The 16,656-nt window shown below is 50.5% G+C and overlaps 1 protein-coding gene across 7 annotated transcripts in view; it reads left to right on the top strand.

The window, feature by feature from the left end:
• Nucleotides 1-16,656, top strand: part of TRAPPC9 (trafficking protein particle complex subunit 9) — a 568,648-nt gene that overhangs the window by 178,770 nt on the left and 373,222 nt on the right. For all 7 annotated transcript variants that reach the window (XM_023248408.2, XM_045049847.1, XM_045049848.1 and 4 more), the window contains one exon: nt 8,608-8,732. In XM_023248408.2, coding sequence (XP_023104176.1) covers nt 8,608-8,732 — 125 coding nt within the window. The remainder of the gene's footprint in view (nt 1-8,607; nt 8,733-16,656) is intronic.

Here is a 16,656-nt window from a genome sequence, read left to right as displayed (position 1 = left end):
TTCTAGGCCCTGTCTCTAGTGGCCGCAAATGTCCTTATCTGGGGTTCAGTGTCCCCTGCTTCAGTTGTGTCCGCTTGAGCGTCTTGGGAGGAGAAGATTGAACACTGTCCTGTCAACAGAAGTAGGAAATGGTCTTAACGTCTGCTGTGGTTGGGCTCCTGTGCAGCCGGGGACTCAAATGGCGTTCCTTCCCAACAAAGGGGACCGCTACCAGTAGGCTGCAAGGTAGGAGCTTCCTGGAACTTGGCTCTTGCAGCATGCCGTACACCTTGGGCGCTGGGAGGAGGCCTTGCTGTGGCCCGGACTTCCACACGTGCCCCTGGAGGGGACCCACGGGCGCTCTCCTGTGCGGACGTGTGTGTCGTGTGCGGTCGGGTAGAGCCGCGCCTGGGGTCTTCCGTCGGGGATGGCCATTTTCGGGTGCGCTCTTCGATGAGCGTTTGCGTTGCCCTGTTTCTCCCTTTTAGAGGTCATGCTGCGTTCTTTCTCAGGTCGCCTGCTCATTTTTGATGGTCTCTTCTTCCATGTTCTTTGGAGTCCTTTAGACTTATTTGCAAACGTTAGTAGCTCATCAATAACGGTCTAGGAAAATCAAACCTATACTTACCATGTGACCCAGCCATTTTACTCCTAGAAATTTAATCAAGAGCAGTGAAAGCATGTGTCCCTACAGTGACTAGGACACACGTGTTCAGAGCGGCTGTATTCGTAATAAAAACTCAAAGCAGCCTGAGGGCTCATAAATAGGTGAATGGGTAAGCAGATTGTTACAGGCATTCATTGGAATCCTATTCAGCAATTAAAAGGAGTCCAGCCTGGATGCATGCAGTATGTTGGAATTAGTCTAAGAGGAGGATGCCGTGTGACAGAAGCCTGACAGAAAACAGTATCTAATGTGTATGATGCCATCTGGGTTAACTTCTGGAAAATGTGAACTCCTTCAGGGTGACGGCAGTGCTTACATGGGGCTGGGAGGAGGCTTGGGCTTGGGGAGGACGGCACTTGGGGGGTGGATGCGAGGACGCACAGGCAAGCTTAGTTGATGGATATATTCACGATCTCCGTTGCGCTGATGGTGTTACGAATGTCAACTCCTCCGGCTGGATGCTTTAAACTTCGGTGGTTATTCTGTGCTGGTTACATCTCAGTAGGGGTGTTAAAAGAAAGAGCTGTGGTAGGGGAGGGGGCAGAGCTGCTGACCGCACAGGGAGGGTGTTCACAGGGAGCACCCGGGAAATGGGACGAGCCAGGCTGTCCGTTAACAGGACCCCAAGTGCAGTCCTAGGCCAGTGATGGGAGATGGGTGGTCCTCCCCTCTCCTCTGGTTGTCTCTCTGCTCCCCTTGGGTTTGGCTGCTCAGTGGGGAGGAGGCAGGAGAGTGGGTGGTAGTGACATGTGAGGAGAGGGAAGACTCATCTGGGGGCCACCTTACGCACTTGGTGACAATGGGCCCCAGGTGTGTGGTGGTGGATCTGAAGGCAGCCTGCTGGGCCCAGTGCATGGTTTTTCCCATTGACCTTGGGCTTCGGGTGCCCCTACAGAGAAGGCAGACTGGGGTTTAGCCTGGAGTGGGGCCTTGTCAGGTGGGTCGAGGGAGGAGCAGGCAGGGGAGTCATGGGTGCTTTCCTGGGGGATGGGGTGTTGTAAGTGCAGGTGAGTGTCTCCGACTGTGGCCCAGCTGCCAGCCCCGGGCCTGCTGCCTGTCTTGGTGTTACTGGAACGCAGCCACCTCTATGCGGTTTTGGATGTTGGCGGCTGCTTGTGCCCGACAGCAGCTCAGCTGAGTAGCTGTGGCAGAGACCTGCGGCCCACAAAGCCTCAAGTGTTTACTGTCAGATCCTTTACGGACGATGCTTTCTGACCTGTGGTTCGACTGTGGAAGCGAAGGCTGGAGAGGGCAGACAGGGACGTAAGGGGGCTGATGGATAATGAGGAAGTTCTGGGGGTACATGGGAGTGTTCAGAGGTCAGAGCAGGTTTGGGGGTGGGAGTGTGGGAATAAATGAGTGTTCTACCAATAAGTGAAATCCCAAGGAGCTCATGTGTGTGGGCCTAGGGTAGTTAGTTGGGAACCACCCAGAACCCTTCATGGGCTCAGTTCATGTGTATGGGCCTAGGGTAGCTAGTTGGGAACCACCCAGAACCCTTCATGGGCTCAGCTCATGTGTGTGGGCCTAGGGTAGCTAGTTGGGAACCCTTCATGGGCTCAGCGGGTAGTTATTAAGCATCACATACATGAAGGTTCCAAAGGTCAGTGAGGGCACAGGGCCTGGAGTGGGGAGTCCTCACAGGATCGAGACTGAGCATCCAACAGAGGGAGGCCAGTGTCAAAGCCGGCCTGCCGTGGGTGTGAGGACGGTTTTGTGTGAATTGTTTATGAAGGTTGCTGTTTCTACATGAACTTTCTCTGCTAAGCCTATCCTAAAGTTTCTGAATGAATGAACTCCCCGCTTTCTCGATGCAAGTTGAGGATGAGTATTGGCTAATTTCTGAGCCAAATGCTTGTATTCCTTCGGTTTTCTTGTATTTTATGATAACCAGATGGGCTTCCCGCCCCCCCCCCCCCCCGGCACCCGTTGATTTTTTTAAGAATAAATGAAAATGCATCTTCAAAATACATCCTACCTGGAACTGCATATTCTGACCAACTCCCCCTGGGAGATTGTTGTCTCCTTTTGCTTTTGTAAATGTATTTTGTCCTAGTTTTGTTTTATTCCAGTGCCTGTAACTTGTCGCAAGAGAAATTGATACTCTGCCTTAAGCCTTACTTTCTTTGGAAGGTGCAAAAATGGACCCATTGCTTGAGGAGACCCACCAGTGGAGGTGGACGCTAAGCCGCTGTGAGGCTCCTTAAGGCAGGTTGAGGGCTGCGTGGCATACTGCACCACCCTCTGGCTGGCGAGCTGTCCTGGAAGCTCATGGGGGCACTGACGTGTGTTGTCGCGGTTTTTCCGGGTGGTCACAAATCCGACAGTCCCGAGTTCTGGCTCCGCGTCTGACGAACTGTGCGGTGTTACCGATGTTCTCAGACTCTTCAGCCTCCTCCTCCGTGGAGCCGAGAAGACAGTGTTGCCCCGCGGGGAGTAAGGGACCTTCGATGGCCCCTGCCAGGGCCTGGCACGTGGAGACGCCGTCACCGTCCCTCGTCACTGCAGCTGTTGTGACTGCCATTGGTTTCTGCCACGCGGGTCCCACTTTGAGCTGCCCTCCTCCCGAGTGGTCACCGTGGTTGTGCTGGAGCTGAATTCGGGAGCGGGCTCTTTTCGCGTACAGAATCGTACCTCTGAATTGCCCACAGAAACGCTCTTCATGGAAAAGTTGAGCGCTGTAAACAGTGACTGTGAAGTTCTGTCAAGCTCCATTTGATTCATGGTGATCTCGCGGTTTCATCCATTCTTAAATACCCCGAGAATCCACTCCTCTCTGGTCTTCCCACTAGGCTGCCTTCCTGTTTGTCACTTTTCTGGTCTTGTCTTCCCAGTAATTGCCACTGCAATCTGTTCTCTGTTCTATTTGTGATGGCCCGTGCTGGCAGAAGAGTTGCCCGAGTGAGTGAGCAGAATTTTCTCCCCTGCGGCCCGGCCCAGCTGGCGAGCCGCCCCTCCACGGGCGCGGCGGGTGGTTTGCTCCGTCTCTCCCCTCCCCCCCTCTGCAGCCGCCTCTTCTCTCCAGCCCCGTCCTCGTGTGGGCTGAGGGCTCATCTTCCAACCTTCAGATAGCTCCCTTCTGCCTCTGCTCCTACTTACGCATTCCTTCTTTCACCCGCGGTTGGATCAGAGGGCAGAATAGTCTGTAAAGAAGCTGTGGAGGGGCTTTGGCTGTATTTTTCTGTGCTTCAAGATGATAGGTTTTTGAGGTTTCTTTGAAGTTTTGAGGTCTCTGTCCAAAAAGGAGGCAAATTTCAGATCTAATTTTCAGCTTTTTTTTTTTTTTTTTTTTTTTGCTAAGTGCATAGCCTAGATCCTTCTAGCTCAGAGACATTGCAGATTTGTATTTTCATAGATCACCTTGAGTTGGTTGCCATTTTCAAGCTAAGAAAACGGAGGTTCATAGGGTTTTGTGACTTGCTCAGATTCTCTCGATGTGTTGGGAAGAATGCCTATGTCTTCATAGCATTCGATTCAAAGGAAGATGCCTCCGTCCCCAACTTCTGCCCTTTAGAATTTGTACATGAAATCTACAAAGCCCACGTGTGGCCCTTCTGGTGCCTCCTGTCTGGATCAGCCGCTGTTGACAGGACGCCTCCGTTTCTGGCCACGGCTGGGTTTGGGCCACCTCTAGTCCCACCAAAACCAGCTGCTGGAGAAGCAGCAAGCAACAGAGGGGAGGCTGGCTTTACGGCACCCTCCCCTTGCCACCCAGGGTTCTGGACCACTTGCAGGAAAGGAGACCTTAGCGGTGTGTTAGTGTGAGAAAGGACTCGTATTTCCATGGTAAAAAAGAATCTGTGTCCTTTGGGGGCTGGTGGTGTTTGTGTAATTTGCTGATGATGGGAGCTTGGCCTGGGGGAGAGCAGAAGACGCCGTGTCCCAGGCTGTGTGTGAGTGTGGGAGTCAGAGTGACAGTGCTCACATTTAAAATATTTTGGGCACCTGACCTTAACTCAGCAGAGGGTGACCTAGGGGCTGAGTGACTGTTGGTCATCTTGAGCGCTGTGCTGGTTCACAGGCTCCATTTGACCTCGTGTCTAGGGCATGGTGCTGAGAAGTGTGGATTTATGTTTTGCAGTGTCTGTGTTCATAGTGCTAGCCCCCTCACAGGCCCCGTGGTGTGGTGGAGAGTTTTTCTAGATGGTGCCCATGGTACTGGGAGAACGGGGAGGGAAAGTTCCTTCAACTGTAACAGCTGTGGGCTGGGACTTTGCATGATGGAATTTTGCCTAACCCGGAGTTGATGGTTGACTGTGACTTTGGGGTGATGGGACTTTTGGTGAACGTGGTGTGCAAACAGAGTATCCTATCTGACCCTATAGGTTAGTCATTGCTTTAATATTTACTGAGAGTTTGATTTGCTAGAGCCTGTGTGAGCTACTGTAAGGGATAGAATAGTGAAGCAAGAATTGTGTCTTCAAGGAGTCTATAGTCCGCTAAGGAATCTCTAATGTGTGTAAGCTGCTCTAATAACAATACCTGTTTTCGTTGAGTGCTGGCCAGGTACCCAGCATTGTGACAAATATTTGGTATGTAGTAACTCGTTATTGCAGAGAAGCATGCAGTTGACAGGTTCTGGTTGGTCCCATCTTGAGGATGAGGAATTGAAAGCTCAGAGTTTAAGTAACTTGGCAAAGATACCTCAGCCAGCAGCTCCTGGCCTGTATGCCTTCCTGTCTTCCTGGACACGTTCTGCACGCAGTAGGCACGGGCCTCGGGGTAGACAGGTGGTTGGACTCCGAGGAAGAGTCCTTGCTTCCTGCCACAGTGACGAGGGGACACGTGATGGAACAGGCAGCGCGTTAACTAACAGTGGGACACGAGGAAACACGTAGATGGTTGTCAGAGGGAAGAGAATTGGAAAAGCACAAAGATGAGAAGACACGGGGTAGAATAGAGGTGACGAGGAATGGATTCTGGCAGAATTGCCAGAATCTGGTTAGAAGGACCAACCCAGTCCAAAGCTGGGCCGTGGCCCCTGTGAGCCTGCTTTATTTCCTGTCTACCCTTCACTTATGGGGTCATCTTTTGGGGCCTCCCCTAAAAGCTTCTGGGACTTCCTTCTGCTCTGCCTGGGGGACACTTCCTACTTTGTGCTGAGAGTTCGTCAGAGGCTCGGCCCCGATTCTCAGCTTCTCAGTCAACTCTTCCGGTATCTGCAGGCACCCTGAGGTGTCTAAGGAAATTTAATGCCACCTCCTGTCTAAGTATTTTCTTCTTCTGCCAGGTCATGGCCCTGTGGTTACTCTCTGCCTTGCAGCTTCTCCAGCACCTTGAAGAGATTTGAAGGCTGTTTTGTGTTCTGTATTGTTCTCTGTGGCCTAGTTGGTCTGAATTGTCTAGCCTGCTGTCTGCAGAAGTAAGGCCCCGCTCCTCACTTTGTCCCTGTGCAGTTTGACCTACTTGTGGGACCCAGCCATCCAAGTTACTAGATGGATAGTCCCTTGGTGTGGGGTAGCATGTCCCAGGATCAGGTACTGCCACTCTGACCTCGGGGAGGTTATTCATGGCTCTTCTGTAAGATGGGGGCAAGTTTACAAGCCACAAAATCCCTCACAGAAAGGAGTTGGTATCTTACCAATCTCAGTTTTGCTGTTTGTTTTTCTCTTGTGTCTGATCCCATGTATCTTAAGCCAAAATTAGTAGTTTTCAGTTCTCACACACGTGGCCTCTGGCAACTTGTTCCGCTAGCCTGGTCTATGCTAGGGGCCTCTCGTACTTGACACACTAGGGGTACACCTGTGCATGCCAGCTGGTTTGTTGCACAGCTCCAACTACTGGAGCTTTACTTGACAGGACAGCATCTCTTTATGTTCTCGAATAATAAAACTATTGTTCAATAAACTCACTAACTCAGCTGGAGTCTTCTTAGCTCGTTGGGAACTTGTTTCCAGCAACAGATACTTAGGTATCTGTCACTTCAGACCTGTCCGTATAAATAGACTTGTTTGCAAATGGAACAGTGTCCCGGAAGGTAGAGGGTCTGGCACACACACATGTGGATCCTAACACTTACTTGAAAAGTCCGTTAAAAATTTCTGAAAATAAAAACAGAACTGTGTTTTTAAAGCTTTTTAGGGCGACATTAGAAACAGATTCTGGAGGTGAGTGGGGGACGGTGACACAGGTGAAGGGATTAGGGTATCTTGAGCCCTGAGGAGTGTATAGAATTGTTGGATCAATATATTGTTCACCTGGAACTCCTAACGCTGTGTTGATTATACAGGAATTAAAAAAAAAAAATGAAAATGATACAAAACAAATAAATAGTTTGATGGGTTGTTAGAACGTAACACTCTTCTCACTAGGACCTGGATCAAAATCTAGAGCTTTGCCAGCTGGATGGCCTCTCATGTGCCCCATCTTTACCCCCAAAGGGAGCACCGTCCTGATTTCTAGTCAGTACTTAGCTTTACTTACTTATAGTCTTCGCATATGAGTATGTCCCTACATAGACGAGTTAAGTTTCTCTTAATGTACAGGTACCCCTGCTCTTTCCTTTTCCTGATAATTTATCTGTTGAGGAAGCTGGGACATCCAGCCCAAGGAGACTTCCACAGCGTGGGCTTGTTGATTGAGCACTTGTGGTGCCCTTCTGAACACTTGTGGTGTTCTTCTGTCCCCTGCGTTTCCTGAAAATGGGGCAAAGCTGGATCCAGAAGCTTGATCAGGTTCACTTCTGATCCCTTTGGCAAGTCCAGCGTGGTCTTGTGTTCTTAGGTCAGGAGGCAGGGAATGCCCACTTGTTTCTCTCATTGTGATGTTACTAATTGCCCATGCTCTTTGTCCAGATCAGTGGTTCTCAACCAGGGACGGTTTTGCTCCCACTCCCCTTTCCAGGGGACGTGTGGCAATTGTTGGTTGTTACAACTTCGGGGGAGGTTGCTCCTGGCATCTTGTGCGTAGAGGTCCGAGATGCTGCTATACATCCTGCTTGCACAGCACGGTCCCCAACGGGGAGAATTGTCCAGCCCCACGTCTCAGTGTTGAGGTTGAAAAATCCTGGACTAGGGTTGTAAAATAGTATTCCGATTTTATCCCTTCTTTATCATTTTGCTAGAATGCTTTTATAAAGATACATGCTGCTCATCATGAGATTATCGAGTTGTACAGTTCATAAATGCTTGATTTTTTTTTTAATTTACCAATTTTCAGGAAAATCAAGATTCTTATCCTCCACAGATGGCCATTGACTTTAAAAGAAAATTACAATGAACACATGGATTAAATGTGGATTTAATTTTTTTTTCACGTTTTATTTATTTTTGGGAGTGAGCGAGCGTGAGCATGGGCGGGGCAGAGAGAGGAAGAGAGAGAGGGGGGTGGACGGAAGATCCAAAGTGGAATCCGTGCTGACAGTGGCAAGCTCCATGTGGAGCTTGAACTCACGAACCGCGAGATCATGACCTGAGCTCAAGTCAGATGTTCAACTGAATGAGCCACCCAGGTGCCCCTAGATGTGGATTTAAATTAGATCCATTAGATACGGATTTACACCTACCTGAAGAGCATCCATCAGTTGGATTTACTATCACTTTGAGTTTGCATTGTCTCCTCTTGGCCAGTGGGAGCTTCTGCAGTTGGGTGCAGAGGCCTTTGACCCAGCCCTTGTCTTGGTTGGTTTCCTTGCTCTGGCGTAGAACGAGGTGTCCAAGCTCACCCGTACGTTTCCTGCCACCGACTTGGCGTCATCCGTTTCTTTGAGAAGCCTGCCCTGGCTGCTTTTCCCTAAAAGTGAACAAGTGAGAACTCGAGACCGTGGTCTGGACATCAGGGATGCTTATTGTACTGTGTTGGTGATCGTTTCTAGGTCTTTACTGGGGACAGCTGATTACAGATACGCATGTAAAATTGTCTACCTTCTTTTTGATACCTGAATTCAAGTTCGGGGAAACCAACCGGTTTTAAAATAATCCATATTCTATAAGTGCTAAAGCATCTTAAAATTTTACTTTTAGATGGGATCAGCGTGAGTGGCTTTCCGCTGTGCAGTCCCTTTCGACAGGTCGTTCGGCCTCGAGTGGAGAGCAAGCCTGTGAACGCCCCTGAAGGCGGCAAACCAGGAGACCCGAGCCACATGAAGGTGAGTCCACCCTGCACAGGTACGGTCTGCTCGGTGGCTTGGTGTTCTCGGTTTCGGCCACTCTGCCTTTTTGGAGGCAGAGTGTTGAGTGCTCTTCAGAAAAGAAAGAAAGAGAATTGTGTTGGTGGAAAGCTGGTTCCTCAGTATTTCTCCCTGTAGCATGTTTTGAAAGCCGTTGCAACGAAGCTTGTATGATTGTGTGGTTAAGTCTCATTTCCATGAAATACTGGGAATTTGGGGGTTGAGTCAAGGAGTGCAGTGATGAAAGTGGAATGTTTCCCACCTTTTACCTGTTTGTTTGAAAACTGTATTTATTGAATGACCATTCTCTGTATTCATCCCGAAACTTAATCTTTTGGCCACCAACCACGAATTGGTTTCTGAGTGGTGAGGAAGTCAAAATGAATACACACTGCTAGTGTAAAGGTGCCAGGGACTTCTGGCAGAGCAGAGGACGCTGTTTGCCAGGAGCCTTGGGAGGGGCCTGAGCCCGAGCTTGGAGTTTGGCGTCCACAGCATTTGGGAAAGCTCTGTCGGTCTGCGCCTGTCCAGGGACGGGGTGTAGCGAGAGCACCGAAGGCCTTCACAGCTACGGCGGGGGTGCGGGCAGCAGGGTCACCAGAATGGATTGTTGAGTGAGCATGTGTTGAGGCCCAGCCCTGTGGGTGCTGCGTACAGTCTCGACGCCAGTATTTGGGGGGTGTTGATTGAGGGGACCCACCCACCGAGCTTGACCAAGCTGGTTGTGGCGTGGAGAATGTTGAGCACGGATGCTCTCTGAGGAGAGGTCAGGGCAAGAGGGACGCCAGCTGCTTTTGGTCGACGGTGGTCCTGTCCGTGGATGGAAGTCACAGGGAGTCGGGTTTCAGGGAGTCCTCCTTGCCACTGAGGGCTCCGCAGTAGGGAGAGGTGCTGGTGTAGCTGGGAGCTGTCCAGCATCTGGCTCCCGCACACTAGCCCGACTGCAGGTTTGGGCTCCTCTGGGAGCCGGGGGACTGGATGTGGGAAGATGCTTCCCGGCGCGGGAAGGAAGGCAGGGAGGTGTGGTGGAACCACAGGGCACGGGATGCTGTCGGGGGAGTTCGGGGCACGGAGGGATGGGGAAGCTGCAGCAGTGATGTCCTCGTGGGTCCTTGGGTGTGACGTCCCCTGAGGCCTCCTGACAGCCAGCCCTGGCCCGTCGTCGGTTCTCCTCCCTGCCCAGGCCCCCCGAGGACCGGCACTTTCCTCTGCCGCTCCGCTCCACCGTCGTGTGGCCTTCCCCACGGGACAGACTCTTGGAATTGAGGGAAGGACCTCAGGATCCTGGAGGTCCTCGTTCAGAGTCGGTTGGGTTATGGTGGCTGTGCCATCAATTGCGTTTTCTTGAATTGAGCGTTGCAAGGCTGGGTGCGCTGTAGTTCTTGGGCGATAAGTGTGTACAGATGTAAGATGAGTGTAAAAGTGCTTAAATGGAAGTGCCCAACTGGAGTTTCCGTTTGCTGAGTGCGGCCCGTGTGTCAGGCCTGTGTCACGAGAATGCAAATGGACAGGTTCTACACAACTTTCTGAGTAGGTGGTCTCCTCCAAAGAGAGAACCGTGGCTCTGAGGTGATGACACCATCAGTCCCTCCTCCAATCCTTGTCGGTTGCACCGTGACACCTTCTTTCTCTGTGCCTTTTCCCAAAATTACTGAGAAACAGAGTCCCAATGCCTCTTCTTAAAAATTTTAATTCCAGGGGCACCTGGGTGGCTCAGTCAGTTGAGCATCCGACTTAGGCTCAGGTCGTGATCTCGCGGTCCGTGAGTTCGAGCCCCGCGTCGGGCCCTGTGCTGACAGCTCGGAGCCTGGAGCCTCCTTCAGATTCTGTGTCTCCCTCTCTTTCTGCCTCTCCCCCACTCATGCTCTGTCTCTCTGTCTCTCAAAAACAGACATTAGAAAAAATTTTAAAAAATTAAGAAATCTAATTCCGGTGTAGTTAACATACAATGTAATAGTAGTTTCAGGTGTTCAATATAGTGATTCGACAATTCCAAACAACACCTGGTGTTGACAAGTGCCTCCTTAATCCCCATCACCTATTTCCCCATCCCCTCTGGTGGCCATCAGTTTGTTCTAAGAGTGTGTTTCTTGGTTTGCTTCTCTTTTTTTCCTTTGCTCATTTTGTTTCTCAAATTTCACACACGAGTGAAATCATCAGGTATTTGTCTTTCTCTGACTTATTTCGCTTAGCATTATACTCTGTAGTCCTGTGCATGTTGTTGCAAATGGCAAGATGTCATTCTTTTGTATGGCTAATATTCCATTGTACATTTATGTATCTTTATCCATTCACCAGTCAGGGGACACTTGGGCTGCTTTCATAATTTGGCTACTGTTGATAATGCTGCTATAAACATTGGGGCACATGTATCCTTTTGATTTTGTGTTTTTGTATTTTTTGGTTAAATACCTGGTAGTGTGATTCCTGGATTATAGGGTAGTTGTATTTTTAACTTTCTGAGGACCCTCCATATGGTTTTCCAGAGTGGCTGCACCAGTTTGCATTCCCACCAATAGTGCGTGAGAGTTCGCCTTTCTCCACATCCTCACCAACACCTATTGTTTCTTGTGTTGTTGATTTTAGCCATTCTGATCGGTGTGTGATGATACCTCATGGCAGTTTTGATTTGTATTTCTGTGATAATGAGCATCTTTTTTTGTTGAGATGCCTATGACATTTTAATTCCATCTATGACCATAAAGTAATGTTTTCTATAGGAACCACAAACAGAGGGACTTGAATCAACTATATACCTTTGCTTTTGGTGCTATGGAGATTTCACCAGGAATTTATAAGGGTGAAGATTACAGTTGATCAATTAGAGGACTAATATGAAAACATGAAGTAAGTTTCTAAGTGAGTGGAGAAAATCAGATTGAAATATGACCTTGAGCTTTGGAGTACAGGAAGAATTGAATATAAGGCACAATAGTGATTGCTAAAATGCCTATCCTAAATTCCTCTTTACAATGTAAGTTTTATTTATTTATTTTTAAATGTTTTTTTTTTTTTTTTTAATTTACTTTTGAGAGAGAGAGATAGAGTGTGAGCGGGGGAGGGGCAGAGAGAGAGGGAGACACAGAATCCAATGCAGGCTCTGGGCTCGGAACTGTCAGCCCAGAGCCCGGCGTGGGGCTCGAACTCATGAACTGTGAGATGATGACCTGAGCCGAAGTCAGACACTTAACTGACTGAGCCACCCAGGTGCTCCTACAATGTAAGTTTTAAAGATGACTGAGTAGCCGGATCCTGAGCTCCCCTTCTCTGACAGACATACCAAGTCTACAACTACAGTGGAGCAGCTCTGTCTGAGAATGACCTCAAGACAGGTACAACGGATTCTCCGCAGCTTAAATGTAAAGAAGCCCCCACTTTGGAATGTGATGGGGAATCAAACTCCTACAGGGGTACCCACGATTGGAAGGGCTATCCTAGGTGTGGATGTCCTCCCCAGGGACCAAGGGATCAAGCCCCACATTCGGTACCCTGTCCTGGGGATGACAAGCCCCCGTGACCTATGGCTTTGAAAATCAATGGGACATCACTCCAGCAAAACCAGAGGGCTATAGAAAATTCAGTCTTCGCTCTGAAAGGGCTTGTGGGCTATATCACTGGGTCACAGGGACAGCTCTGGAGCTGCATTTTTCAGAAACACATTTGCCATAGATGAAGGAGGGTGTTCACTACTTGTAGGGTATGTGCTAGAGGGACTGGGGTCTGTAGGAAGTTTCTCTAGGAAAGGAGGTGCTGAACATGTGTAGCCTTCCAGCCTAGTTGGCCCGACATGGGCAGATGCAGACTTGCACACCCTCTATCTACCTTGCTGGCAATGCTTGCTGCTTCCTGGTGTTCCCTGTGGACTCCCTCCGCCCCACCCACCTACCCCTGTAGAGGCCCCTTCCAGGTGGCTCCCATCCTGCTGTACCTGGCAGGCAGCCTGAGGCAGGACCAACTCCTTCCAGAGGGGTCCTGCCCCCGGGAGGAGGGGAGCCAGCTGCACCCACCAGCATACTCCCAGCAGCTACGGCTAGGCCTCTGAGCCACCTCTGCCCACAAGTGTGCTTGCAGCAGTCACAGCCCAGTCATAGCAGGATGATGCATGCAGTCAACACAAGGGACACGCCTGGGGAACTCAGTTCTGGTGACCGGGCCGGAGCACACTTGTGGGACCCCGGGGATGACTTCTCCACAAGGCCTCTACTTTGAAGACTGGGAGACGATGCAACTGATTGACCTAATACATAGAAACAAGCACAGACAAAATGAGGAGATGGGAATATGTTCCAGGTGAAAGAAAAAGACAAAATCTCAAATAACTAAACAAAACAGTTATAAGCAACATGCCTCCTGAGGAGTTCAAAGTATTGTTTAAGACCCTCCCTGAATTGAGACAAGTCAATGAACTCAGTGAGAGCTTGAACAAAGAGAGAGAAAATAGAAACAACAACCAGTCAGACCTTGAATAAGTAACTCAAATGAAAGACCCATGGAGGGATTCACTGTAGATGAGAGGGGCCACATGATCTGCGATCTGGAAGACAGGATGGGAAAGCAAGCAGGCTGAACTGCCAAAAGAAAACAATTAAAAAAAAATGAGGGTAGTTGGAAGGATCTCTGGAATGATGCCAAACGTGCTAACATTGCCACTGTATGATTCCTAGAAGGAGGGGAGGGAGGGAGGGAGAGAGTGTGCGCACAAGAACACGTATGTGAAGAAATAATGGCTGAAAAGTTCCCTAACCTGAAGGAAACAGACCTCAAGGTCCAGTAAGCACAGAGAGACCCAGATAAGAACCCAGAGAGATCCACATGAAGATCTATCACCATCTAATCAACATACCAAAAGTTGTAGAGAGACTCTTAAAGGAAGCAGGAGAAAAAATGCTTCGCTACAAGGGAAATCCCATAGACCTCTCGGCTGGCTGTTGAGCCGAAGCTTGGCTGGCCACAGCATTGGTAGGGTGTGTTAAGGGTGCTGGTGGGGAAAACATACAGCCAAGAGTAGTCCACTCAGCAAGGTTATTGTTGGTAATCGAAGGAGATCAAGGAGCGTCCAACACAAGCGAAGTCTAAGGGAGCTCGGCACCACCAACCCAGCCTCACAAGGAATGTCCAAGGGTCTTCAGAAAAGAAAATGCCATAAATAGAAGCAAAAAAAAAAAAATTCAGGAAAGAAACCATCTCACTGATAAAGGCAAATGGTACAGACTGTGGATCAGCCGCTTGAGAAGTAGCTTGAAAATTGAAAGAGAAAATAGTAAAATCGACCAGAACTTCAATAAGCGGTTAAGGGATACACAAAATAAAAAGATGTAAGTTATGTCAAAATACGAAAGAGCATCTTTTCACGTATCTGGCCCTCTGGATGTCGTCCTGGCAGAAATGTTCACGTCTGCTGCCCATTTTTCATTGGATTATTGGGTTCTGGGGTGTTGACTTGTACAAGCTCTTGGTAGATCTTGGATACCCCATTCCCTTCCATCCTGCCTCCAGACCCTTAGGGTCTGCCCCTGCTGGGCATGGGCGTTCAGCATTTCCTGTGTACCCACCACCCACACTGAAACTTCAGACAGCCTGGGGACCCTCCTCAACCAGTTTCTTAGCAAGAAAACTGGAAGGAAAGGAACTAACCTTTGTGAAGTATGTCCTGCAGGCCAGGAACCGTGCCAGGTGCCATGTTCGCTCAGACATGTGCACCATTTGGGCAAACTGCCTACTAGATAAGGAAGGACACGGAGCTTTAGGGAGTGGCTGGCTCAGGCGTGCGGGTGGTGGATTAAGGGCTGAATCCACGTTACTTCTTCTTACCCTGGGGTTGGACCCTGAGTAGGACAGGCTCCTGTGTGTGCAGTCCGAGGAGGGCACTCTGGTGACAGGCAGGCAAGAGGGGTGTGCGTGAGCATTCACGGGCACATAGGAGACCCGGTCGTGCTGGTAACTAACTGCAAACCTGTGAGGTTGTGCAAGTAAGCCTTCTGTGGTCCGGCTGCTTTCCTAGGGAGCCGTGTGGGAGCTGTGCTTGGGGGGGCCCTGTCACGGGGCTTCCTGGCTCTGCTCAGCATGCTCCCCAGTCCTCCCTGAAGCACGAATAATGTGACCTCATTGGAAATGTGCTAAAGCTGTAAAATTACCGCTGAGGAATGGTGTAGTCATGGAAACCAGTAACCCGGTGAAAGCCGCTTCTAGGGATCCCCCCCCCCCCACCCTGTGCAAGTGGGGAAAGCTAGCATGTGCTTCAAGAGATCCCCCAGAAAGGTTGTGTCCCCTTCTCTGCCAGCACTGATTGTGTCTGTCCATGTTGGGGACTGGTTTTCTGCATTCTTTGTGAAGAATCTTCTTTGATTCATTCTTTTGATTGAAAAAAGAGGTGTGTGAAGTGGCTGCATTTTAGAAATAATATTCCTGGAAGCCATGCTCTGCAGTACGGCCTCTCTTGACCCTCGGTTTCCCCATCTGTGAAATGGAATAATCTTGCTTTGTAGGGTTTTTGGGAGGCTTCACTAATAGAAGAGCTTGGTAGGGGGAGAAAAGCTGGAGCAAATCAAGAAATACCAAACTGAGACCTGATTCTTGTATATTAAGAGAAAAGTAAGATTGGGTAAGTGAGTCCTGGTTAACGGCGAGCAGCCCTGGGTGGGGCCGGGTTATGGGGTCACTGACCTGGCTTAAGTCGTTGGCTGTTGCTCCTGCTCAGGCCTGGCTTCCCCAGGGTTGACGAGGCCAGTACGTGCCTCCGAGTCTGACCCTGTGTGCACAGTGAGGTGGCCAGGACTTCCCTGAAGCCCTCCCAGGAGGAACCAAAGCCTGGGGCGCCCTGGCCTGGGCTGCGGGGAGGTTTCTCACCTGAGGTGGCCTGTGTGGCGTGTGTCACCCGGGGGTCCCCGTGGCCCTGCCTGTTGGAAACCTCCACCTTCAGCCTCTGGGGCTGGACGACACACAAAATCCGGGAGCCGGTCGGCCACGTCCACGCGGACGCTGCAGCCGTCGCTCGCGGTCTGTGCCCGAGCTGCCGAATGAAGACCCACGCCTCCATCTACAGCCTTGCTCTGTGAACGCCTCACGCCTGCCGAAAAGCAATCCGGAAGTCCTACCACAACCAAGGTTCTCCAGGAGGTGGGTGAGCGGGCCTGCTTCTGGCCCACATGTGCACATCTGGCTGTTGGGGGCTTGATGGTACATGCCCACCCATGTCAACAACGTCTTGTCTTTAAAAATGTCGGAGTGGGGGTCACCTGGGTGGCTCAGTCAGTTAAGCACTCGATTCTTGATTTCTGGCCAGGTCATGATCTTGTGGTTGTGAGATTGAGCCCTTTGTTGGGCTCCATGCTGAGTGTGGACCCTGCTTAGGATTCCTTCTCCTCCTCTCTCTACCCCTCACCTGCTCAGGTGTGTGTGCGCGTGCTCTCGCTTGCTCTCGCTCTCCTCTCAAAATAAATAAATACTTAAAAAAAATCAGAATAGGAGTGTTGGCCACAGCCGTAATGATGGCACCTTTGTCCACCTTTGGGCCGGTGTCCCAGCCACACACTCAAGACTCTCAAGCCTTGGTTTCCTGACCTACCTGTTGGGGAGAAGAGTCTGTTCTCCTGCACGGCTGTCGGTGCAGAGCCATTGAAGGACTAGTTGGGCAGCATGCGGAGGAGGAACCACACCGGGGGTGCCTGAGTGGGGAGCGGGAGGGGGTGCTGAAGGGAGGGCCAGGGGCTTCCTGGTTGGGAGCCTCCCCCCGCTGGAACCTTCCCGCCTCTCCGACACGGGCCCGTGTTCTGTCGCGTGGATGAGCCCGGCTGGGCCCACAGAGTCCTCGCTCTCCTGCCGCCTCCGTGCTCTGTGCGATCCCAGCATTTCTCTGTTGGATGTGTTCACTGTTTCACCACGACGTAAACGGTGCCGGAGCAGA

The sequence above is a fragment of the Felis catus genome, chromosome F2 (genome assembly GCF_018350175.1).
Source record: "Felis catus isolate Fca126 chromosome F2, F.catus_Fca126_mat1.0, whole genome shotgun sequence".
NCBI classification, from domain to species: domain Eukaryota; kingdom Metazoa; phylum Chordata; class Mammalia; order Carnivora; family Felidae; genus Felis; species Felis catus.
This window is presented reverse-complemented; position numbering and strand designations above follow the sequence as displayed.